Raw genomic sequence first — 25,570 nt, 5'->3', positions numbered from 1 at the left:
GGATTCAAAGCTGTGTCCACGGCACCACTGGCAGCATTTAGTGATACCCTAGGGATCACTAAATAGGAGGGAGGGTATTCACAGTGGGAGAATAACTTTTTTTTTTTGAGACAGAGTCTCACTCTGTCACCCATGCTGGAGTGCAGTAACTTAATCTTGGCTACAACCTCTGCCTCCTGGGTTCAAGTTATTCTTGTGCCTCAGCCTCCCAAGTAGCTGGGATTACAGATGTATGACACAATGCCTCACAAATTTTTGTATTTTTAGTAGAGACTGGGTTTTGCCATGTTGGCCAGGCTGGTCTCGAACTCCTGACCTCAAGTGATCTGCAGGCCTTGGCCTCCCAAAGTGCTGGGATTACAGGCGTGAGCACCACACCCGGCCAATTTAGCCTTTTAAGATGTGTGTGAGTGAGGAATGCTCAGTCCTCTTACAGTGCCCCACCCAGATCCTTTGGGCCCACCTACCGTCCAGCCTGGGGGGCAGGCACACTCGCCAGTGATGTGGTGGCAGATGCCCCCATTCTGGCAGGGGCAGCGCAGCTCACAGTGAGCTCCATGGCTCCCAGGAGGGCACAGCTCCTCGCAGCTGCATGGAGAAGCAGAGGTGTTAGACACAGCAGCATTCAGATCAGGTTGCAGGGCCCCAGTGCTCCAGGGTTCACTAGGAATTCCTTCACAGTCAATGGATCTGCATCAGCTGAGCTGCAGTCCTGCTCCCGGCCAGGAGGGGGAAGCAGGGCTCAGACTGAATACATTGGAATGTAGGGTGCTTGGGCCAATACTTTTGGGATGGACTTAAGTGTTCTTAGTGTAAAAGAAGACTGTTCTGGGGAGGAGGCTGAGGAAGGCTTCCCGAGGAGGAAGACATTTTACTTGGGCCTTAAAGGTGAAGTCAATTTCACCAGGAGAATGGAAGGAAGGGCATGCCAGGCCAAAGTAATCCCATGAATGAAGGCACTGAAAAGTGCCCATGGATCCCGTCTTCAAGAATCCGCCTAGACTCAGAGAGGGGAAGAATCTGGAGCACGTTCCTTCCAGGCTCGGGAAGGCTCCCAGCTCCCATGACGGGCTCATGTGCAGGGACTGGGCGCTGTTGAAGTGTGGGGCAGGATTTGCATGGGGTCTTGGTCTTGGGCCTTCATCCAATGGCCCTGGCCTCTAGCTCACTAGGACTTGGGAGCTGACCAGACATCGGGGTAGGGAACACCCTCAATCAACAACGTCTCTGTGGTTAGAGTCCTTGGCCACCCTTCAGGATCTAGGCTGTTGGAGAGGCCACTGAGCCTGCTACAGGGTTGGGAGGAGAACTTCAATCTTGCCTCTGAGGGGGTCTCAGCTAAGCAGTCTTGTAGGTCTCCTGTCAATACTATTCTGCGGGGAACTGGAGTGAGTGGCTGTTCGGTGTCTCGGGAGAGAAAGTGGGGGAGAGGAACAGCGGAGTAATCCTCCCAAATCTGTACATGGTATCTGCCCAGGACCCTCACCTCTCTCTATGTGTGTCACACCTCTCCCAAATGCCCTAGAAGGGAAGGCCCCAGGTGAGCAGCATCATATGGGGTAAGGTCAGAAGAGACTTCCAAGATAAGGGCTGTCTCTCCTAGGAAGGGCCTCCTGGGAGGATTTTAGGGAGCGCCCACTCGGGCAGTCTCAGGAAGGACCAGTCAACGGGGTCCTGGAAGGCAGGAATCTGAGACCTGCGTGGGTGAGGCCTGGGCATTTAGACTCACAGGAGATTTCACAGCCAAGACTATCCCAACCCTCCTGGTCCCACCATCCAGCCCACCCACAAGGAGCCCAGGGCTGGGTGTGCAGCTGCGGTAAGACGGCCACTCCAGGCCCCGCCCCAGCCCCTCCACACCCCTCCACTCTCCCCACCCACGCACCCTCCAAGTCCCGCCCCTCCAGGTCCCGCCCGGTCCGGGCCCTGCCGCATGACTCACTAGACGCCGGTATAGCCAGGCGCGCAGAGGCACTCGCCGGTGCGGGGGTCGCAGCTGGCACCGTGTCGGCACTGGCACGGCAGCTGGCATCCCTTGCCGTGGGTGCCAGGCGCGCAGAGCTCCTCGCAGCGCCATCCACGGAAGCCGGCGGCGCACACGCAGGCGCCTGTGATGGGGTTACACAGGGCGCCGTTCTGGCACTGGCACCGGTTGCTGCAGTGGGGCCCCCAGTGGTCGCTGTCGCAGCCTGCAAGAGACGGGGCAGTCAGCTCTCCTTGGGGCAGGGGCCAGGAACCGATGCCCATGCGGCCTTCCCATCTTTGCAGTGCTCCTCCCTGTACAGGCTGCAGCAAGGGGTGCCTGGGTGGAAGCTTTGGCGCCTCATAACCTCCATCAGTTCTTCCACCAAGCCACGCAAATAGTTACACAGGCTAAGAAGGGCAGAGCGTTTGTTTCTTCAAGGCAGCTTCAGAACCCATCTCCTGGTCCGGCCATTCTCTTCCAACCAAATGGCTGCCCTAAATCCCCCACTCCTGATCGAAATTCTGGAGCCACAAGCTGTTTACATCCCTCTGTCTTTGCTAAGCTCTTGGTTGGCTGCCTGTCTCTGTTCCTTTCTGCCCGGCCCTTTCTTTTCCCATCTGCCACCCCTCTTCTCTGTGACCCTACTTCTCTTCTTGGGGGCCTGCTGGACCCAGCCCAGTCCGACTCCCATTTGTCTATCTTTCCTGCCCCCTTCTCCCTCTTCTCCACACGCATTGGTTTTCTCACCTTTTGCATTTCACTCACTCTCTGGGAATATTTCCTGTAACTCCCTGCCCCTCCCTTGGCTCCATCTCCCTGTCACCCTTTTCATCTCTTCCTCATGCTTCTTCCTTTCAGTAATGGCTATGCCTGCTGGTTGCTTCGGCTTCAGTTCAATTTCATTACTTTCCAAGCAGCCAGCTTCAGAAGGAGCAGGAAAAAGAAATGCTTCCCTGGGAAGTAACAGATAGCCTTCAAGATCTTTACATGTAATTAAATATTTCAGGGAGTGATAGCTGAGCCAGTTTTGCAGAAATTCACACTCTACAGCTATGGAAAGGGGCTGAATAGCAGAGCCCCAGAGAGGTCACCCAGCCTGCTGCCACCTCCCACTCTGACCCTCGCCTGATGCATACGGGACACACAATAACAAGATGTCCTTAGTTACAGCCTCATTCACTTAAAGTTTGGGGTGAGACTGGGGTGTGGAGTTCAGGCATGGACAGGCACACATAATGTTCTGGGAGAAGTTCGATAGAAAGAATGATTGCTTCCAGCTAAGGAGATCAGGCAAGACTTCTTAAAACAGAAGCCATCTCAAGTGGGCTGTGAAGGATGTCTCACTTGTCTGCCTAATAGGGTGAGCAACCATCGCTTTCAGCACCGAAAGTTCCACATTCTGGGAAATTCCTCAGTCCTGGGCAAACTAGAATGGCCGGTCACCAAGATTATCTGTTGCTGTTTGTGCTCCAGATTTCTAGGGTTTAGACACTCAGAGAGGAAAGGGGGCAGGTGAGTGGGATTGGAAAGGTGTCACTTGGGTAGGCTCAATATAAGCAAAGATACAGCGGTATTCAAACGTTGGGCACGTACAAGGGTACAAGGTTCCAGTGTGGTCAGTGAGCACGTGTGGTCTTTGGGGGCCGAAGGTTGGTGGAAGGATCAGCCCCACTAGTCCCCAACATGTCCCTCCCACCTGCTGACCAAGGTCAAGAGGTCAATATCATGGAGCCTGCCCATCATCCTTTAGCAGACAGAACCACCAAGGCCTGGAACCCCCGTTACCCTATCTTGGTTCATCCCTTCTTCATCTGTGCCCCAAGTATTCATACACACAAACTGAGTTGCCAAATTATGAGTGAGTCTCACCCTATATTTTCCACCTGCTATTAGTGAGTAAAGCAAAAATTAAGTCCATTTATAGCTACAGCCTCCACTCACATTGAAAAAGGCTCACAGAAGGCTGGACGCCATGGTTCATGCCTATAATCCTAGCACTTTGGGAGGCTGAGGTGGGTGGAACTCTTGAGCTCAAGAGTTCGAGACCAGCCTGGGCAACACAGTAAAACCCCATCTCTACTAAAATACAAAAAATTAGACGGGCGTAGCGGTGTGCGCCTGGAGTCCCAGCTACTTGGGAGGCTGAGTCAGGAGAATTGCTTGAACCTGGGAGGCAGATGTTGCAGTGAGCCGAGATTGTGCCACTGCATTCTAGTCTGGGCAACAGAGCAAGACTCCGTTTCAAAATAATAATAATAGTAGTAATAATAATAATAATTAATAAATAAAGGCTCACAGGACAGAGAGTGACTATCTAGCAGTCCAGCACCTCCTACCTTATCCTGTCTCTGGGGCACACATTCAGTGAGCAGGAGGACCAGCAGAATCATCTATGGTACCATTTCTCTTTTAGTTGCCAAGCACATGTAGTTTAATTCACATAGCTTATTGTCCATATGTTGTGACTGTATTATAATAATTACAACCACATTTTACTTACTTATTATTTTGAGACAGAGTATTGTTCTGTTGCCCAGGGTGGAGTACAGTGGTGTGATCTCGGCTCACTGCAACCTCTGTCTCCCGGGTTCAAGCAATTCTGCCTTAGCCTCCCGAGTAGCTGGGATTACAGGCGCATGCCACCATGCCCGGCTAATTTTTGTATTTTTAGTAGAGATGGGGTTGCACCATGTTGGCCGGGCCAGTCTCAAATTCTTGACCTCAGGTGATCCATCCGCCTAAGTCTCCCAAAGTGCTGGGATTACAAGCATGAGCCACCGCGCCCAGCCAGACAACCACATTTTAAAAGCTCCCTGTGTGCCAGGCAGCATCCTAGAAGTGCTATATACATGAATAAATTTAATCCTCACAACAACCATGTAAGTTAGGTTTTCTTATTTTCCCATTTGACAGATGGAGAAATACACGGTCAGAGATGTTAAGTGATTGCCCGAGGTTACAGCAGGAGCAAGTCCAGGTCTCCTGGTTCTAGCTCTCCCCACTGCAGGTCATTGGGACACTTTCTGGAGGAAGAGTCCAAGGAGTGAAATTTAGAGGTGGTCTTGAGGACAAGGTGGCAGCCACAAAGCACAGGTCAGGGATACCACAGAGACTAGCCACTTCTTCTCTGTTCATCACTATGAACCACCCCAGGATCCAGCACAAGGAAGTCCCTTCCTTTGTTGGAGCTGCAGTTACGGCCCTGAGACCTTGGTTCTGTATGAAACTGTTGGAGCCAAAAGCCAGTTTGTTCTTGGTGCATCTCACAGCATACAGTTACGCTTTGCTTATTAAATGACCTCTGTTCTTTCTGGCACAGCCGAACCCCAGTAGGAAGCAAAACTAGCCTTCTGATAAGGAAGCCAGAATGTTGTCATAAAGTCCACATGGTAACACCTGGGTGTTTTCATTCTTCTGCTTGTCCATTCAGAAACATTTACCAAGGACCTGCTACTGCCAGAAAGCACCCTGCCCTGTTGGGGTGCACAGTCTAGCAGGGGGAGAAATGCTGGAGCAGCATTCATGGTACACTACGGACGTGCTCTAATAAGGGTGGCTCAGGGCATTATAGAAGGACATGTAAACACAATTCTATTAAGCCTGGCACTCTGCTTTCTCACAACACAGACTGGCATGTGAGTGTGTGTGTATATGCACATGTGTATGTTTGTGTCTGCATTTTTTTTTTTTTTTTTTTTTGAGACAGAGTTTCACTCTTGTTGCCCAGGCTGGAGTGCAGTAGCACAGTCTCAGCTCACTGCAGCCTCTGCTTCCCGGGTTCAAGCAATTCTCCTGTCTCAGCCTCCCGAGTAGCTGGGATTACAGGCACCTGCCACCATGCCCAGCTAATTTTTCATACTTTTAGTAGAGACAGGGTTTCACCATGTTGGCCAGGCTGGTCTCGAACTCCTGACCTCAGGTAATCTGCCTGTCTCAGCCTCCCAAAGTGCTGGGATTATAGGCATGAGCCACCATGCCTGGCCAATGTCTGCATGTTTTGTGGGGCTCCTAAAAATATGTGAGCAAGAGCACTGTGTCATAGTAAGAAACCATGGAAACAGGAAATATTTATAGATGAAAAAAAAGCAAAGCAACTTGGAGCCATTAATATAGGGGCAAATAGCCTCTCATATCCAAATTGACAGGAAGAAGTTACATTCAGTTTAGAATATTCTGATTAAGGAAGCAGAGAAGTGTATAATTCATTCTAGAGAAATTTCCCCCCAGAGTGATTAAACAAAAAAACAATGTTAAGGGTTCACAGGGATAAGCTTCAGTTATCTAGAAAATTCACTTAAAACACCTCATTCCCCAGCAATGACAGAGAAATGAGGCAGAGCTGCAGCGAGTCAATTATCAACTCTGCTGAAGGTGACTAAAAACTACCATCATTATAATTACAAGAGGACTTTGCATTCTTTCACAGAGAATCGCAAACTTTTACCAATTTGGCCTTGGAATGTCACCCCTCACACATTTCTTTTTTTCTGTCCCAGGCTCTGCTTCCTAATTATATTGGGCTTTGGCTGATTTTTTTTTTTTTTTTTTTGAGACAGAGTCTCACACTGTTGCCCAGGCTGGAGTGCAGTGGTGCAAACTCGGCTCACTGCAACCTCCATGTCCTGCGTTCAAGCAATTCTTGTGCCTCAGCCACCCAAGTAGCTGGGATTCCTGGCTGATTTTTTAAGTGGCTAGATCGTCTCTGGGCAGCTACTGAGGGCTGAAGGGCACCTGGAAGTGTGCAGCCTGGCTTGTTCTATTCCTTGAGGCTGGGCAACTCACCCCCTTCCTCTGCTGACCCCTTCAGACTTTGGGGTCCAGGATCCAGGCTTAGTGTGCCCCTGGGTTCCCACAAGGGGAAGTGGCTTCACCACTGTCTTCTTCACCGACAGGCTTTTAAATTTGTAACTACAGTTGATCAGGCAGTTACTAATGCCAAGTCACGAGATAAAGGTGCAAAGTGAATTTTCTCCTTTAATTCTCACAACAACCCATAATAATAGCACCTGCTACAGGTGGACATGGTATGCTGGCAGCCAGCCTGGGCTTCAACAGCCACCCTTGAAAATCCACCAAGAGGTGAGAGCAGAGACTGATTTTCTGCAAGTGCCTTATTCAGGGACTGGTTTATGTGTGAATGGTGGGCGTAGGTCCGAGGTTTTCCATGACTGGCCCTATTTCCCATAATTTTATTCTCTTCAGTTAAGATTATCTATTGTTTATTCAGATTTTTCTTCTATTGTGGTAAAATATATATAGCATAAAAATTTCCATTTTAATCATTTTTAAGTGTGTAATTCAGTGGCCTTAATTATGTTCACAGTGTTGTACCAATTATCACTACTATTTCCAAACTTTTCCATCACCTCAAATAGAAAAACTCTGTAACCATGAAGCAGTAACTCCCTAGATCCACCCCCTACCCCACTGGTAACCTTTCAGCCCCTCCCCTCCCCTCCCCTCTCCTCTCCTCTCCTCTTTTTCTTAACAGACTCTTGCTCTGTTGCCCAGGCTGGAGTGCAGTGGCATGATCTTGGCTCACTGCAACCTCTGCCTCCCAGGTTCAAACGATTCTCCTGTCTCAGCCTCCTGAGTAGCTAGGATTATAGGTGCGCCACCATGCCTGGCTAATTTTTGTATTTTTAGTAGAGACGGGGTTTCACCATGTTAGCCAGGATGGTCTCGATTTCCTGACTTCGTGATCTGCCTGCCTTGGCGTCCCACAGTGTTGGGATTACAGGCATGAGCCACTGTGACCAGTCTTTTTTTTTTTTTTTTTTTTTTGATGGAGTCTCTCTCTGTGCCCCAGGCTGGAGTGCAGTGGTGCAATATCTGCTCACTGCAACTTCTGTGTCCCAGGTTCAAGTGATTCTCCTGCCTCAGCCACCTGAGTAGCTGGGACTACAGGTGTGCACCATTACACTCAGCTAATTTTCTTATTTTTTTTTTGTAGAGATGGGGTTTCCCCATGTTGGCCAGGCTGGTCTTGAACTCCCGGGCTCATTGATCTACCTTCCTCAGCCTCCCAAAGTGCTGGGATTACAGACACGAGCCACCGTACCTGCCCTCTTTCTGTCTTTATGCATTTGCCTGTTTAGATATTTCTAGATTCTAAATGGAATCATAGAATATCAGTCTTTTGTATCTGGCTTATTTCACTTTGCATAATGTTTTCAAGGTCCATCCATGTTGTAGCCTGTTATCAGGACTTCATTCGTTTTTATGACTGAATAATATTCCATTGTATGGACAGACTACAGTTTGTTTACCCATTCATCTGTGGATGACACTGAGTTGTTCCACCTTTTGACTGTTGTGTACAAGACAACAGTGAACACTGGGATATAAGCATCTTTTTGAGTCCCTGAAGATAATTCATTAAAGGGACACAACTAAATATGTTTTGATGCCATTATGGACTGTACTAGGAATAATAATGTGGCCAACCATTGCTTTTCTGCCCTCACTACTGTATAGGAAGGTTTAGGTGCCTGTGCCCTGTCTGCCCCATTAGCCCTGGGGTCTCTCTGGGCTGGAGGAAGAGACGAAGAGAGGAGCTAAGGTGTGTCCTTGTTTTGTGATTGCCCTTTACTTTCCCCACATCCACCATCTGGTCCCACCCTGCAGCCAGCTCAGTGGGGCACAAGAGCTGTCAGCAGTGCTGATGAAGGTGCCTGGCCAGCCCTTCTCCCAGCTACCAAAGAGCCCCCTCCCAGCTGCTTGTAGGATTCACTTCTTCAGACAGTGGTTCTCAGCCTGGCTGCAGATCAGCATCACTGGGGCAGTTTGAAGAAACACTCTTGCTTGGGCTCTACCCATGGCCATGCCAAATGAATTGGTCTAGGGCAGTGGGGCCCAAGCATAGGTCCCTTGAAAAGCTCCCCAGGTGAGAACTCTTTTTTCCCATGATCTCTTTTCTCACTGGTCCTCTCAGGGAGATGCGCAGGAGGATGCTGGGCTGGAGGCGGGGTGGGAGAGAAGGTTAGTCCTTCCCATTCCATAGACAGGAATCCTGAGACCCAGCAAGGAGGAGGAGTCGGCCTCTGAACTGAAGGTCAAGGGATGGAAACAAACCTGGAAGCCACTGCCCCTAAGCTGCCCCAGCTTGTGCTAAGGCCTGGGCCAAGGCCCCCACCTCCTTTCTCCTCTCCAGCAATGGGAAGGCCTGATGCAGTCATAGCCCCTCCCAGAAAGGTCTGTGGCCCCCAATCTCCCACCCCACCTGCAGAAGCAGCATCGAGAGCTGACAGGTCACAGGATTGCTCCTGAGTTTACAAAGCAGCAGGCAGGGAGGCAGAGATGGAGCAGCAGCTGCCGGAAACCATTCCAGCTGATAAATAAAGTGACTTCTCAGTGAGCGAGGCCATTTGTCAAGTGACTTGCCCCAGTAAAAGCACAGTCAAGTTCTCTGAGGCTGAGCCCCTCCACTCTTTCCAGGCCTAAGCTACAATTCTGAGGGAGCACTGAAGGATGGGTCAGAGCCAACGCTGGGCACTCCTGGGCAGCCTGCTCCCCTCTCTGGGCCTCTGTTTTCACATCTGTAAAATGACAGGTTTGGATCAGTAGTTCTTGCCTGGAGTAGGTCACCCTCCCAAGACAGCATCTGGAAATGGGAGAGGGGGGATTTAGGTTGTCACAAACAATCCCAGGGACAATTGTACACAATTTAGAACTGTACCCTGGCTGGGTGCAACGGCTCATACCTGTAATCCCAAAACTTTGGGAGGCCAAGGAAGGAGGATCACTGAGATCAGACATTTGAGGCCAGCCTGGACAACACAGTGAGACCCTGTCCTCTACCAAAAGCTAAAATTATCCAGGTGTGGTGGTGCACACCTGTAGTCCCAGCTACTGGGGAGGCTGAGGTAAGAGGATCACTTGAGACCAGGAGGTAGAGGCTATAGCGAGCTTTGACTGTACCACTGCTCTCCAGCTGTGCAACGGAGACTCTGTCTCTAAAAATGAGATAAATAAAATAAAAATAAAAAATGCCAAATGTGTCTCCATTAAGAAATACTTACTGGGCCAGATGTGGTGGCTTACACCTGTAATCCCAACACTTTGAAAGGCTGAGGCAGGAGGATAGCTTGAGTCCAGAAGTTAAAGACCAGCCTGGGCAACATGGCAAAACCCCATCTTTACAAAAATTATAAAAATTAGCTGGGTGTGGTGGCAGGTGCCTGTAGTCCCAACTACTCAGGAGGCTGAGGTGGGGGAATTGCTTGAACCTGGGTGGTCGGGCAGTGAGCTGTGATGGCACCACTGTACTCCAGCCTTGGTGACACAGTGAGACCCTGTCCAAAAGCAAGCAAGCAAGGGAAGAAAGGAAAGAAAGAAAGAAAGGACAGAAAATAGAAAGAAAGAAGGAAAAGAAAAGAAAAAAGAAAAGAAGGAAGAAAGAAAGAAAGAAACAAACACTGGTAGGTAAATGCTGGAGACTCTTCAGGTCCCAATGCTGTGTAATTCTATGCCCTGTTGCCAAATGTCCCCACTTGAGAAACAGGCCAGAGGGCACAGGGATAGGAGGTGTGTTTGTATGACAAAGAAAACCTGGAGGTGGTTACCCAAACTCTGAGCTGAGCTATCACTCAGTTTCCTATCTTTCTGCCACTTAGATTGTTGGAATTAAATATTAATAGACCAAGGTAGATTAAAACCCAAATCTCCTGACACAGTCCCTAAGCCTAGAAGATGCTGACAGCACAGGATTATAATGATGTATCATTAGCTCTTAGTGATCTATTTATTACACTTGTTACTCAGTGTTACTTAACCACACCGTCTATACCTCCCTTAAACCTCCAAGGGGAGGCTGGGATTCACAGAGGCTGCGGCTCCATGTCCCACCTGTCTCCTAGGGTGGCAGGGATGGAGTGAGCACACGCATGTGGGGAAAACCCTAACCCCGAGAGCTTACCAGGACCAGCTGCATTCTCCCGTGGGTTGTTTCCTCTAATGTTCTTACTAATCCTGTGCCAGTTATTCATACTCTGCCTCATTCCAAAGAGGATCTGAGTTAAACCACGTGTGATGTGGCTATGATTCCATTTTCCAATGAGAAAACTGAGGTTCAGAGACATTTAATAACTAAATCAGGGCTTCTCAACCTCAGCACATTTTGGGCCAGAAAATTCTTTGCTATGGGGAACCATCCTGTGCATTGCAGGGCATTTAGTGGCATCCCTGGCCTCTACCCATGAGAGGCCAGTAGTACCTCCCCAACACACACACACAATTGTGACGATCAAAAATGCCTCCACATATTGACAAACATCCCCTGGCAGTGGATAACATCACCTGATTGGGAAAGGCGAAGTTGAGAGTCATATACTGACTCTTTACTGCTAGGCTTTAGCAGTCATCTTGTGTACCCTCCACATTTTACAGGTCAGGAAACTGGGCCAGAGAAGCCAAGTGACTTGCCTGTGACCACACAGCTAACAAACTGGAGAGCTGCATTTGAATCTAGCTGGCCATATTCATCTAGGGCTCTATGCCTCCCATCACACCAGCTATTATGAGATGAGAGGCTCAATGTCAAACAATTCTCAAGCACCTACCATGTTAGGGGCTCAGAAACCTGCAGTCAGTTTGAGAAACAGATAAGCAAATGGGAAACTGTCAGAACACGGGGTGATGGAGGGGCTCTGGACTAGCTGCCTGCTAAAACCTGGGAGGGCGCTCTGCTGTCAGGTTAGAGACAAGGAGACCTGGGAGCAGGCAGTGTCTCGGGCAGCAGGGCAGGAGGGGAACAAAGGCCATGGGTACATTCAATGCCCTAAGCAAAGGCAGTTGCTCCAGCTCATTACCTTCCTCATCTCTATTGCCATAGGCTCCACCACAGCTCCAGGCAGCCAAGTCCATTTCAACCAGGAGTATCACCGTCAACGTTTCAGGAGGGAGTGGGGAGATTCAGGAACAGTTTTATCAGAGCTGGCATCTCCCTGCAGATGGCTGAATCAAAACCAACCCTGAGCCCCTGCTTCAAATATCACTGCGCCTGCTTGGCACTGCACCATTAGGACCCCGTTCCTCAGGGACTGCAGGAATCCCTATTAAAATGCAAACAACCCCCTGTTTGTGCCTCTGTGTGTGTGTGTGGCGGGGGGGGGGGGGGGGGGGGGGCGGTTTAGCCACATCCTGAGGCACTATCAGTCATTAATATCTCCGTTATCTGTTAATATCCAAGTGGCAATTAGCAGATCTGGAAGCCAGATTCAGCAGAGTATGTGTATGTTTATTAACCTGCTTTAGGAGAGAGGAGATGGGAAGATGGGAAAGTCAAATTTATCAACTTCAGGGACTTTATCAGGGACTTTTTTTTCTTTAAATCAGCATCTGCTCTGGATGTAGAATGCCACAGTTGCGTGGACAGATAATGGGAAGGAACAGTAGGTGTGAGAGACTTTGCAGGTGTGATCTTGTTCAATTTAAGCCACAACTGCTCAGGATAGCTATAGTTCTCCCCCTTCACAGAGGAAGGAACCAAGGGCAGGTGTGGTTGGATGGCTTGCCCACAACCTCACGGCCAGTGTGATCTCTGGCCTGTTTCTGAGATGAGGACCTTTAGGACCTGGGAGGCACCGCAGAGCTGGAGCACTGGAGTTCGTTTATACCTTGTTCAGAAGAAGGTATTGACACCCAGAGAGCCTGACGACCTGTCCAGATCACCCATGAGAGTCAGGAGAGGAGCAAGACTCCCGGAACTCCTGCCAGGCCTCCAGACCGTGCTGATCACACAGGCTGGCACCGCCTACCTGGGCTCCCGGCAGGAGCACCCTGCACTGTCCTCCCTGTCATTCTAGAGTCCAAATCAGAACTCATGCACCACCCCCAGCCTCTGCCCTGTGGCATTTATCCCAGCAGATAAATGCACCTCAGTGACCTGACCCCAGCACTTTCACCTTATACAATACAGCAATGAGGTCTGTGAGGCTCAGGCAAACTGTGGTGGGCTGTCCCAAAGGCACCCAGGGACCCAGAAAGCTATCTGCCCTTAGCTCTGCTCAAAGCCCTCCCCTCCACCCACAGGCTTTTAATGAAGGCCCAGCTCCCAGCGGCCCAGCTCCTTCTGATCTGCTTGCATTACTGCCTTTGAAGCTTCCCAGCCCCAAAGACCATTTATCTCCACAATTTGCCTAGAAAGCCTCATAAATCATGTCTGTGCACAAAGGAATTACCTCTTTGGAAGAGCCTTTCAAAGGCAGCTGGTAGAGACACCCGGGCTAGCCTTGTTGGCCCTGCACCCTCCCCCACGTGGCCCCCTCACTTGCCTTTTGGGGTCCCTGAGCAAGTCTCAGGCTGTGTGGGGGAGGGTAGGGGAGGAAGAGGGTAGTGATCAAGGGGAATTTGGTGATGCTTCCCCAGCCACATAGGCTCCGAGGGAAATGAATTCACAGTCGGAGTGGGCAATGGCACTGGAAGTTGTGGGGTCCGAGCCCATTTCCTGTAAGGAGTGAACTCCAGAAATGACCATTTCCCCATCATTCCCCTTCCCCAAGACTTCCTTCAAACCATGAGGTCTGGTCTGGAGGAGGGAACCTCTCTCTGTCTCTGTCATGGGCTGTGGGCAAGGCACCACTCTTCCAGACCTCAGTGTCCCTCTTGGCAAAAAACAGGATCAGGCCAGATGATTGTGTGCCAAACTGTGCCCATGGAGTTCAGAGGAGTCCTGTGCCTGGAGTGGGGTTGGGCTGTGACAGGGGCCACGGACCTCCCATTTCCAGGGCTCCAGAGCCGCTGTGTTTTTGGCTGGATCCTCACACAGGGACAAAGCACTAAGCAGCTAAAAGTGGGGAGGGTGTGCAAAAATCTAATTTCTGCCTTTAAATGTCTGTGTTGAATTCCTCTCACACTCAGAAAGTTCTTCCCTAGGTCTCACTGAGGAAGTTCTTTCTTCTCCATTACCCACTCACTGAGCAGCCACTTCAGGGCCTGGGACTGAGGATGCTTGTGGGGAGGCAGTTAGAGTGTTACTCAGGGTCTCTGTTCCTAAAGGACTTTCTACCTGGCACTGTGAGTCACATCCCCACAGAGAATATGCAGGAAGCAGAGACAGGTGCAGTGGAAGTGGAGGCTGTGCAGAGGCTCGGCTCCCTGGTGGGCCCATGGAACATTTCGGGACAAAGTCCTGCCTCACCTGTTGCCTGTTCGTGCTGGAGCTGGGGGCCTTTCTCACCGGGTGGGAAAGAGGAGTGGGAGAGGAGTTGTGTTGAAGCTACTCCAGCAGCTTATCTGTGGGTTCACAGGCACCAGGGAGAGGTGAAGCAAGTCAGGGTGATTTGGACGTGGGCAGCCCGAGAGTCAGCCAGAAGGGGCCATGGGCCAGGGGGAGGAGGGACCTGGGATCCTCCCTCTGGGCTGCTCATCCTGGGAGTCGATGCTGTACCCCAAAGGCCTGGCAGGAGGCTGTTCCCACCAGCAGGTGCACTGGTTCTGCTGATCATCCAGCAGCATTCACACCACCACTGTTCCAGCCAAAGGGATTCACAGCTGAGCCATCTTTCATTTAGGCAAAGGCAACATCTGGAGCCAACTGCTGCTCCTGGTGCTTGGAGTTGCTTTGGCCTAGGTCTACTAAGAACTGATTGGATGTAGGGTCCAGACTGGGTGGGGCTTAAGTGCAGCAGCCAGAGATCACATGAGATGCTGAAGGCTGGACTTGCTAGAGGTGAAAGTGCATTGGGAGCTTGGGTATGATGGGGAAGGGGTTAATCTACCCAGGATGGCCCTGTGTAATAAGTGGGATTGGATTTGGGATCTTGCAGAAGGAATGGGATTCTGGTGGGTGGGAATGCAAGGGAAGACAGTCTGAGTGGAGGGGCCTGTAAGAGCACAGGGAGGCAGAGTGCAGGGCTGGCAGGGCAGCCTGGAAAGGCGTGTGCACAGGCTGGGTGGGCTGCAGAGGGCCTGGGAAGGCTAAACCACTGCTTCCCAAACTCTCCACAGGGAAAGACCATGTGTCCTGTTTTGTTTTCCAATCCATCATATGGTCCTCACTGAGCATGACTCCTATGATGTTTACATCACCTGGGACTCATCATGAACATCTGACAACACCCAAGTTCGTCTACAAAACTGCTCAATGAGAGGAACCCTCCAGCCATGTGCGTGGCTGTGACAGCAATGTCAAAATTACTATAAAGGTTGCTAAATGTTTACTCTCAATTTCTTACTTATTTCGTCATTGGCCAGTAACAGCCCCTGGACTGCATGTCTAGAGAGCACACTTTGAATAGCAGTGGGCTAGACGCAGGTCAGAGGACAGCCGAAGAGCCCATCAAGACAGGTTTGCAGGTGGTTTTACTCCAGCTAGGCAAGATTCCTGTCCTTTCTGTCTCCTTCAGGAAGCCCTGTGGACTCCCAGAGGCTGCTGGGCCACTGAAGGGACCAGGCACTTGGGGATGATAAGTATAACCAAGGATGATATTCAAATGGCTTCCTCACTGGCACAGCAGGGTGCCCACACCAGCTGCCTGGTGGGTTGGCACCTGCTGGCTGTATCCAGGACATCCAGGGCAGTGGCAGCAAACACAGTGAGCCCTACTATATGTGAAGCACTGTCCAAGGGCTGTACAAGTAGTATCTTACTGCATTCTCCCATCATCTCCATTTATAGATGAGCAAACTGAGGCACAGAGAGGTAAGGGACCTGCCTGAGCATCCACACGTCACCCGAGTCCTGGGGAAGGCTCCGCCCTCCCTGCCCCTTACCCCATCTGAGAGTTGTGGACACTGGGGTCCTAGTCCAGGCCCCTAAGGGTGGCCTTAGGGAAGACACATCCCCTCTTTAGCGTTTCATTTTTCCATTGTAAAATAAAGACCCTAACACTGGATGCTCCTTGACATGCCTTCCATCTCTTGGAGTCACCTGGGGGAATCCGTAGGGCAGGGATAAGAAGAGCACGTCCAAAGGTGGAAAGCAAAGTGTGGGGCGCAAATGAGTGCTGGGCACCTCTGCTCACAGCTGCCATTGAATGATAGGCAGAAATAGAATTTCCAAACCAATACAGCAAATGAACATTTGCCTCACTCTATAAGACATTCTTCCAAGTTCTTGTGCAATGAACTTATCCTTTGCATGCTGTAGGAAACTTGCTATTTGGAATACCCTGTTTATCTCTAGAGCACTTTTTTCTTCCCCCTGAGATGGAGTCTTACTCTGTCGCCCAGCCTGGAGTACAGTGGCACGATCTTGGCTCACTGCAACCTCCGCCTCCTTGGTTCAAGTGATTCTCCTGCCTCAGTCTCCTGAGTAGCTGCGATCACAGACATGAGCCACCACACCCGGCTAATTTTTGTATTTTTAGTACAGACAGGGTTTCACCATGTTGGCCAGGCTGGTCTCGAACTCCTGACCTCAAGTGATCTGCCCACCTCGGCCTCCCAGAGTGCTGGAATTACAGGCATGAGCCACTGTCTAGCATACTTTTGAGCTTCCACAGCTACTCTATGCTTATAGATGACCAGAGCAAACACTGTCATTCCACTGGTCAGATGGATAGTCTGGGGCCCGGAGAAGTGAAGCAGCTTGTCCAAGGCCCCTGGTCTGGTAAGTCGGAGAGTTGAGACCCCAGGTCCACCCAGCATTCCCCATGGTGCCACTTCCCCAGTGGAGTCACTTCACATGGGCTCCACCTATCAGCGGGAAGCACGTCGCTTTGGAATTGGGGACCTCCTCAATTCTGTCTTGCTATTTATGTTATTTGTGTCGTGGTCCATTTGTCCCCAGGTGGGGGAGGGACTTTGAGAGGAGCTTCCAGCTGGGCCTGCCAGTCAGAGGATACTCTATCCATCACGCTGGACAATGACCCCTGGTTTCCCTGGACAAAGGAGGCCTGAGAATGAGTGACAAATGGCCGTCCTGTCTACTGAGAGTGATTATCAAAGGATGGGATTGGCTGCTCCTGGGATCTGCCAGGATGAAGCCGAGGAAGGACACTTCTGCTGAGGCAGTAGGAGATTGGCTTGGCGGGTCATTTGTTCATTCACTCAACAAGACTTGATTGTTTTCCTATTATGTGCCAGGCACTGGGGATGAAGTGGGGAATAAGAGCACCATGGTCCTGTCCTGGAACTCTCAGCCCAGCAGCAAAGTGAGACAACAAGCAAACCGAGGCCTTTATTCCTCTGCTCAAACACTGTGTCCTTAGAGTCTTCTTGGATTACCCTTTCCAAGCTCTCTTCCCCATCCCCTGGCTTTATTTTTTTCTTTAAAGTGCTTATTCTATCTAATACGATGTAATCACTGTATTACCTATTTTCATCCTTTTGTTTACTGTCTGGGATTCTTACTAGAATGTCAGCTCCATGAGGTCAGGGGCTCTGTTTTATTCACTGTTATATCCCCAGCACCTAGAACAGTGTCTGGCGTACAGTAGATGCTCAATAAATATTTGCTGAATGAGTGAATAAATTAACAAGTAAGTATATAATTATAAGTTGCAGTAAGGGTATAGAGGTGTAAACAAGAGCTTGATAGAAAACAATGAGAGGGACTTCCTTTCAATTGGGAGGCCAGGGAGGTTGCTCTGAGAAGGTGACCCGGACACTGAGAACTGAAGAATGAGGAGGCGGCCATGGGAAGAGCAGGAGGTAAGAAGTGCTTTCCAGCAAGAAGAAAGGGCCCGGGCATACGTCCTGGGGTGGGGAAAGGCTTGGTAGAGTCAAGGCACAGGCAGGGGTTGGGGAGGGCACTGTGAGGGAAAGGTGGCTTTAGATGGGGTAGAGAGGGCAGGTGATGTGTGGCCGCAGCAGGGAGCTGGGATTTTAAGAGCAATGGGAAGCACTTTAAGCATGCCATCATGAATTCACGAAAGCAGTAAAGCAGGACTTCCCTGTGGCAGGACTTGCAACCCTGGTCTAAGAGGGAGTCGGTCCCTCTCTGCAGCTCATCATCATCCCTGGTAGGCCAGGGCCTGCTCACTTGAATGAGAGAGAGAATGAGTCTTTCCACTCCTCAGATCTGTTCATGACACTGCCCAGTGCCAGTGAGATGTGCTCCCCTGGCAGGTAAGAAAGACACAGCCATGGGAGAGCCAGGTGAGGGCAGGAGGAGCAGTTGGGGCAGCTCGGTGCATCCAGGAGATTCAGAAAATGTGCTGACAGCTGTACAGAAACTGAGACTTCTTAAATTACAGTGCCCCTCTTTAGGAGCAGCGGAGGCCTCACTAAATATAGTTCCCCTCATTGTTATTTATGTCTCTGGGTGCCAAGTGATGATTCCTGAAATCTGTCTTACCCATCACTAAAAGCGGGTGCTGCATTTGCCAGAAGTTGGAGACGTAAGAGGGCAGGTCACAGCGGTGGTCGGTCCCCGCAGACAGCTGAGAGCTGTGGCAGGAAGTTTGGGTGTGGGGAGGGCCAGAGCCATTCTGGGAGCTGATGGCCTCATCAGTCACCCAGCAAGGAACACACTAGCACTTGAGCAAATGGGGTGAGGTTAATGACCCTTAGGATTTCTCATGACCTCAGGCGTGGCCCACAATGGCAGGAGGCTTCATTAAGCAGGACCTCCACATTTTATGCTGCTGGAACATCCTGGGAGCTCTCAGGGGGTTGGAAATTTGGAGGGGATCTAATGAGCTTCACTTAGTAGAAGTGGCCCAGGCCTCAGCATCCCCTCATTCTGTCTGACAGGGCCCAGCCTCTTCCAAAGCACTAAGCTTGTCCTCCACGTGGGTGTCACTTCTTTTTTTTTTGAGACAGGGTCTTGCTCTGTTGCCTAGGCTGGCACACAGTGGCACAGACACAGCTCACTGTAGCCTAGACCTCCCGGGCTCAAGTGATCCTTGATCCTCCTGAGTAGCTAGAACTACAGGCACATACCACCATGACCAGCTATTTTTTTTAAGTGTAGAGATGGGGTCTCCCTACATTGCCCAGGCTGGTCTCAAACTCCTCAGCTCAAGCCATCCTCTGGCCATGGTCTCCCAAAGTGCTGGGATTACAGGAGCAAGCCACTGCACCTGCCCAGTATCACCTCCTTAAAGACCCTGCAGACGCTACATGAGGGGGTCTTCTCCATCCTCTAAAAGCCCCCTTATCCTTAATTAGGCTCAGATTAATGTTTCCTCTTTCGAGAAGCTTCAAGAACCTTCCTGCTTCCCCCACCTCATGTGCCCACTCCTTTTTGCCTTGGGTTAAGGTAGATGCTGACCCATCAGGCCCCCGAGCTTTGGAATCACACAGACCTCTGCCTCTTACCACCCGTATGACCTGAGGAAGCATTCACTCCTCGGGTCTCAGCTTCTTCATCTCTCCTATAAAATTGGGCTCTTGTGTGCCTGATAGGGTTGTCATCAGTATATGGTACAAAAGTACCTTATTCAATGCCTGGCAAGAAGGAGGTGCTCGGCACTACATTTCGACAAAACATTCAAGAAAATGTGGAGATAAATGAATGAATAAAGTCAATGACCAAGGCATCATGCTATATGTAAGTAAATTAATTAGGTAGCAGAATTACTGTCAGGATCGACAGTAGGTCGTTATCATCATCCGCTGGCTGTAAATTCCTTCAGGGGAGGCACTTGGTTGGGCTTCCCCAGAAGCAGACCCTGAGGTAGCTCCAGGAAGCCAGGTAAGGGAAAGGGGCAGTGCACAGGGAAGGGAAGGGAGATGAAGTACAAGTGCTACTTAACCCACTGGACCTCTGGGAGACTATGAAGACCACCGCCTCAGTTATCCCAGTCAAGGGCAAGGAAGCCAGGGCATTTATCCATCAGCCTCTCTATCCTGTCCTTGGTGAAGGGCAGCTTAGGTGCTGGGTGCTCCCCGCTAGCTCTGTGTGTCCTTCTGTGGTGGAGTGACAGATGCTTGTTGGGGGCAGCCTTTGGTGTGTAAAGGTGAGCACTGAGTGGTCTAGGGAATCAAGAGCATCTGCAGGCTCGGCACGGTGGCCCACACCTGTAATCCCAGCACTTTGGGAGGCTGAGACAGGAGGATGGCTTGAGGCCAAGAGTTAAAGACCACCCTGGGCAACATAGTAAGACCCTGTCTCTACAGCTCATGTCCATGAGCTGGACATGGTGGTACACACCTCTAGTGCCAGATACTTGGAAGGCTGATGTGAAAGGATTGCTTGAGTCCAGGAGTTCCAGGCTGCCGTGAGCCATAATTGCACCAGTACAGTCCAGCATGGGTGACAGAGACAGAACTGCCTCTTAAAAAAAAAAAAAAAAGCAAAAGCACCAACTGCAGGGCCCAAGTCTGTTTTGTTCCCCACTGTATAGACAATCCCAACATAACATGCTGTCTGATGTGTATTAGGGGATGATATTAATATTTGTTGATTCAATGAATAATTCATCAGCAAATTCCATATAGGAAATGGTTAGAGAAGCTAGGGATAACAAAATGGCATGGTCCTCAGGTCCTCACAACCTATGGGCGGCACTATTCCACAAGAAGACAATGGATCAATCACACTAAAAGTGGAGAAGCGAAAGCCCCCAGGAAGAGGTGAAGGCACTTGAGGTAGGAAGAGGAGGATGGCCTCAGGGCTGGAAGGCTTTAGGAGGAGATGAGACTTGGTGGGGCCTGAAGGGAGAGTGGGCTTAAAGGATGGGGTGCGGCTTGGGAGGCAAAAGGCTGGAGGCAGAAATGGCATCACAGGTGTGTTGGGAAACACTTGGGCAGGAGACTCTGGTTAGAGAGTCTCTAGATTCTCTAACTTGTCGGGTTCAGAGCTGACATGTGGGGATAGAAATTTGGCCTCAGAGGATGTCTAGAAAGAGGATTGGGAGCAGCTGCCAGCAGTGTGTGCCAGTAAGTGCATGTTGGAGAGGCTCCCTTCTACTCTCGGATGCTGCTGGGAAGACTGGAGTCCCCCCACACATCCACACGCCCCCACGAAAGTTTCTCTGTGTCTATTCTATGCAGTGCACAACCTGAACATCTGTACCTTGTGGCTCTGTCTGGCTAAGGAAGGGAGGAGAGAGGAATAAGAGGCACTTAGAAACTGAGGAAAAATAGGCACTTCCCCAAGCTGGAAGGATTGGGAGCCCCTCAGGCCTCAAACCTCTGCACTCCAGAGCCAGGTAGAGGATGCTGTCACAGCCAAGCATTGGGTGCCCTGGAAGCTGAAATACTGCAAGTGTGGTCGTCACTCTGCTGCTCATCCCCACCCTGGGAGGACAGGAGACTGAGAAGCAGCTTCCCTGATGTCTCTCCTCTCTCTCTACCTGTCTCTATTTCTCTACCTCTCTCTCTACCTGTCTCTGTTTCCATCTCCGCTGCCTCACTCTCATTTTCACCTCCTTTACTCTGCCCCACTTATCTTTCTCTCTCATCTCCCTCCCCTCAATGGCTGGGTGCTGAAGAGGTGGAGGTGGGAGAACTAGGTGAGGCTGTCCCAGACTCACATGCCGGGAGATGTAGGCGGGTAGCTGGGAGGCCGTCTGAACTGGACGTTTGAACCAAAGTGGGTCCCAGCGGGCCTCCCCGAAGTGTGGGGTTTTCTTTTCTCTTCCTTTTAAAACATTTCACTTTCAAAGGAAGCCAGGCCCTGAGTGAAAGGAGCGGGATAAACTCAGGCGCACAATCAAAAGGCCTTTGAACCTGGGCTGAGAGCTCTGCGGTCCTCTCCTCTTCTGGGTCAGGGCTGGCAGGGGGATGGGGGACCTTTCAATGCCTAATTGGCAGGTAATTGAATGCTGGGGGTGGGAAATGGAATCCCCTCCCTTCACACCCCAACCCCAAGCAAGTTGTTGGGGATTGGGTGAGCACAGATCTTTTCGACTCAGTGTAAAAGTGGATCTATTACAGGTTTTCTTGCCTGCATCTTGGTGGTGGGGAGATAGGCTTCTGTTGCTTAATGAGCTCATGGCTCAAGCTGTCTCCAGCTACAGAGCTCGAAGAGGATTTCAAGGCAAAGTTAACACTGTAGTTAGTTCTAGCTGGCTACCTGTCATCACTCAGGCTCAGGAGAGAGAACAATCTTATTAAAATGAGCAAACAGGAGGCAGGCTCCTCGGCAGAGCTCTCCAGGGGTGAGGACAGGGGTGGGGTCTGATCACTCACAAAGCCCAGGAGAGCCCCAGACAAGTTTTTGCCTCATGGTTTAAAGTGGACCAAGGAGAACTTGGAATCACTACTGTGGGGGCCTGGCCTGGGCCTGAGCTTGGATCTGGGCATAAGGTATAGGAATTCAGAGCATGAGCTATGGAGGCCAAAGGACCGGGGTCAAGTCCTGCTTCTGCAGGTGACCTTGGGCAAGTTACTAAAACTTTCTGTGCCTCAGTTTCTCCCATCTGTAGAATGCAAATAATAATAGCACTGACATGGTAGGGTAGTTGCAGTAATTAAATGTGATTACACAGTGCTTAGCATAGTGCCAAGCATATGATAAATGCACAATAAATTGTAGCAATTATGATTATGAAGGACCAGGGCTGAGCAGGCTGTTTGCAGACCTCAGAGTCAAGAGTCTCATAGGTGACTCAGAGAGGGTGAGGAGGAGGATGTAAGAATAAAGTATTAGAACTGTAGAACCTGAGCAATCAGCTAGTCCAGTTCTCCCTTTTTGAGGTGAAGAAGCAGAGGTTTAGAAAGGGAAAATGATTTTTTCAAGGTCACAGGATGAACCAGGGCTGAGCCTAGAACAGTTCTTTTAAGTCTAGGGCTGTTTCTTTCTTTCTTTTCTTTTCTTTTTTTTTTTTTTTTTTTTGAGATGGAGTCTAGCTCTGTCGCCCAGGCTGGAGTGCAGTGGTGCAATATCGGTTCACTGCAATCTCTGCCTCCCGGGTTCAAGCAATTCTCCTGCCTCAGCCTTCTGAGTTGCTGGAATTACAGGTGCGCACCACCATGCCTGGCTAATTTTTGTATTTTTAGTGGAGACAGGGTTTCACCATATTGTCCAGGCTGGTCTCAAACTCCTGACGTCAAGTGATCTGCTTGCCTTGGCCTCCCAAAGTGCTGGGTTTACACTTGTGAGTCACCACGCCTGGCCCAGGGCTGTTTCTATCACAGCACCTGAGCTGAACCACAGTCCTAGACAGCCCCCTGTGCTTGTCTGTTCCCTGTCACGTGCCAGTGAGTTATGGAGGTTTTCCTTATTTGTCATGTTTTTCTCAGGTCTCCTGAAAGCAAATTTTCTATCCTTGGGGGTGGCTGAATGGAGGGTGGCGAGGAGAAGATGGCCCAGGATAAACCAATGAAGCCTCAGAGTTGCCTTATCTACCAAGCAACCCGACAGCACCAGGAGAAAGAGCAGCCGTGGAGGCCACAGACTGCTGCAACAGGCTCCCAAACCAGCACCCCACTTCGAGTCTCTTCCCTCACCCCACCTCTGCCCACCCCAGAGTGGTCCTTCCAAATGACTAATCTGATGAGGTCACTGCCTTGCCAAGAGCCTTTCCACAGCTTCTTTGTGAATCAAAGTTCAAGTCCAGGTGCATGGCGGCCTGGCATTCAAAGTCCTCAGTGCTCAGGCCCAGCCTTCCCACTGCTCAGTCCCTCCAGTCACCCCTACATTCCCAGGTTCCTGGAAGCCCCTGCTTTCCTGTACCTTAAACTTTGCCACAGCTACTCCCCCTGCTCCCGCACCCACAGTCCTGCTCCACTCCGTCCCATACTAGAGACCCCCCATAAGGCAAGTCCATTTGACTTCCCTTATTATTCAGTTATCTTGGCCATGACTCAATTTCTCATATGGAAAATGGGGTAGGCTGAGGAACTTTTCCAGTGGTGATTTCCCTGATATTTCCACTTGTAAAAGGGTGAGTTGATATCTTGGAGCTGAGGGGGAGAGCTAAGAAGGCAGAGAAACAACCCAAACTCCTGTAAAATGGACACACCAATCCATGTCCCACCCCACATTGAAAGCTGGAATGGAAGTAAAGACAATGGCTGTGAAAGTGCTTAGGATCACCCCTGAGCTCTTAAGTCCTCCCCCTAGACCTTGTTTTCCTCATTTGTTAAATGAAGGGATTGAAAAAGGAGGTCTCTAGGAACTCTTCTCTCTCTGACATAACTTTCTGGATGAAGGGTCTTAACAACCATATAGATGACCCCTGGGGAGAAGGAGAGGGAGGATAATTCAACCAGGGAGGGGCACAGAGGGGGGCTTCAAGCATTTTTGTAATATTTTATTTTCTTAAAAAGGATCTGGGGCAAAGATAGTGAATATTAATATTTGTTCAGTCTGAGTGGTGGGTGTTTTTCATATTATTTTCTCTATTTTCCTGTATGTCACAAATATTTAATAATTTCAAAAAGAATTTCATGAGGCTCTTCTCAACAGCCACCATTCCCTGGCCTCCTGCACTTCCGGAGGTGCTGTCTCTAACTGCGAACTATGCATCAACAGAAAGGACTGAATTTGGGGGTGGTAAGATCCCCACTGCAGGAGGTATTCAAGCAGAGGCCAGATAGGCACTCAATATTGTGGGAGTGAATTCTACAGTGGGTAAAGGTTGAACTCTGTGACCTCAGAGGACCTTTCCAATTCTCAAGCCTTCTAACACCCAGGGCTAGCATATTTCTGCAGGCAATGGGACCCGGGGTGCTGTCCTTGGTGCTGAATTGCTGAATTCCACACCAGTGAGATTTTGAACACAGATCTTGGAAACCAGAATAATAATCTTGTTACTATAAGACACAAATTAAGCCAGGCATGGTGGCACATGCCTGTAGCCCCAGATACTTGGGAGGCTGAAGCAGGTGAATCACTTGAGCCCAGGAGTTCGAGGTTTCAGTGTGCTATGATCATGCCTGTGAATAGCCTCTGCTCTCCATCTGGGGCAACATAGCAAGACTCCATCTCTTAAAAAAGAAAAAAAGATACAAATTAATGGTTTAATTTCCAGGACATCCTGGTGATTGAAATGACAGGAGGGGATTATTCATTTGTTCTCCTGAAACTTCTTCTCCCACCTCCACTTTCTGCTAGTCGGTGCTTGTTCTTTCCCAGCCTTAAACTGACAAACACAGAACTGGGAGCCAGAAGCTCAGAATTGAGCTTAGGCTCAGTCACTGATAGCCTTTGTGACCCAGAGAAAATCCCTTCACAACAGTGAGTCTCTGATTCTTCATTTGCCAAGTGGAGATCATTTTACCAGGTGATAGAATGCTTGAAAACATGCTTGTGAAAACACTTAAGTGCAATACTATAATTAGACATTGGCAATACTGCTATGATTCGTGCTCCAGTAAGTATGAAGTGGAACAATCTCTCAAGGTGGGAAGCAAAAAAGGCAGTGAGCGTGGAGGCTTGAGTTAAGCTGGAAGAATCTTTGGGAAAGTTTTAAGAAAAATGGTTCAGTTGGCTTCCCTGTGGGTAAACAAAAACCTATTCATATGGTGACTGCTGACATTTGCAAGCATCATGGACTTTCAGAGTGGAGGTGAGCAGTGACACATGTCTAAGTGGGAAGGATGATGTCATGGCGTTCATACTCGTTGAGCTGAGGGACAGTCATCGTGTCCAGGAAATGGGGTCCACCAGGGATGGTATAGAGGGTTAGCAGGCTGAGTGTCAGAAACCACTCTCTAGCCCTAACTCAGCCACTAACATGTACACGCAGTGAAGAGTACCTGGGCTGAAGTGCAACGTACCCACTGACTAGCTGTGGAAAGTCATTTCACTTCTCCAACCCTCAGTTT

General features: G+C 50.0%; 1 protein-coding gene across 5 annotated transcripts in view; it reads right to left on the bottom strand.

Annotated features, from left to right (window-relative positions):
* LOC105488312 (multiple EGF like domains 11) overlaps nt 1-25,570 on the bottom strand; it is a 388,835-nt gene that overhangs the window by 90,228 nt on the left and 273,037 nt on the right. For all 5 annotated transcript variants that reach the window (XM_071101179.1, XM_071101176.1, XM_071101178.1 and 2 more), the window contains 2 exons: nt 1,943-2,189; nt 468-588 (listed from right to left, as the gene is read on the bottom strand). In XM_071101179.1, coding sequence (XP_070957280.1) covers nt 468-588; nt 1,943-2,189 — 368 coding nt within the window. The remainder of the gene's footprint in view (nt 1-467; nt 589-1,942; nt 2,190-25,570) is intronic.

This window comes from Macaca nemestrina, chromosome 7 (genome assembly GCF_043159975.1).
Source record: "Macaca nemestrina isolate mMacNem1 chromosome 7, mMacNem.hap1, whole genome shotgun sequence".
Lineage (NCBI taxonomy): Eukaryota > Metazoa > Chordata > Mammalia > Primates > Cercopithecidae > Macaca > Macaca nemestrina.
The sequence above is the reverse complement of the archived record's forward strand: the minus strand, read 5'-3'. Positions and strand labels throughout refer to the sequence as shown.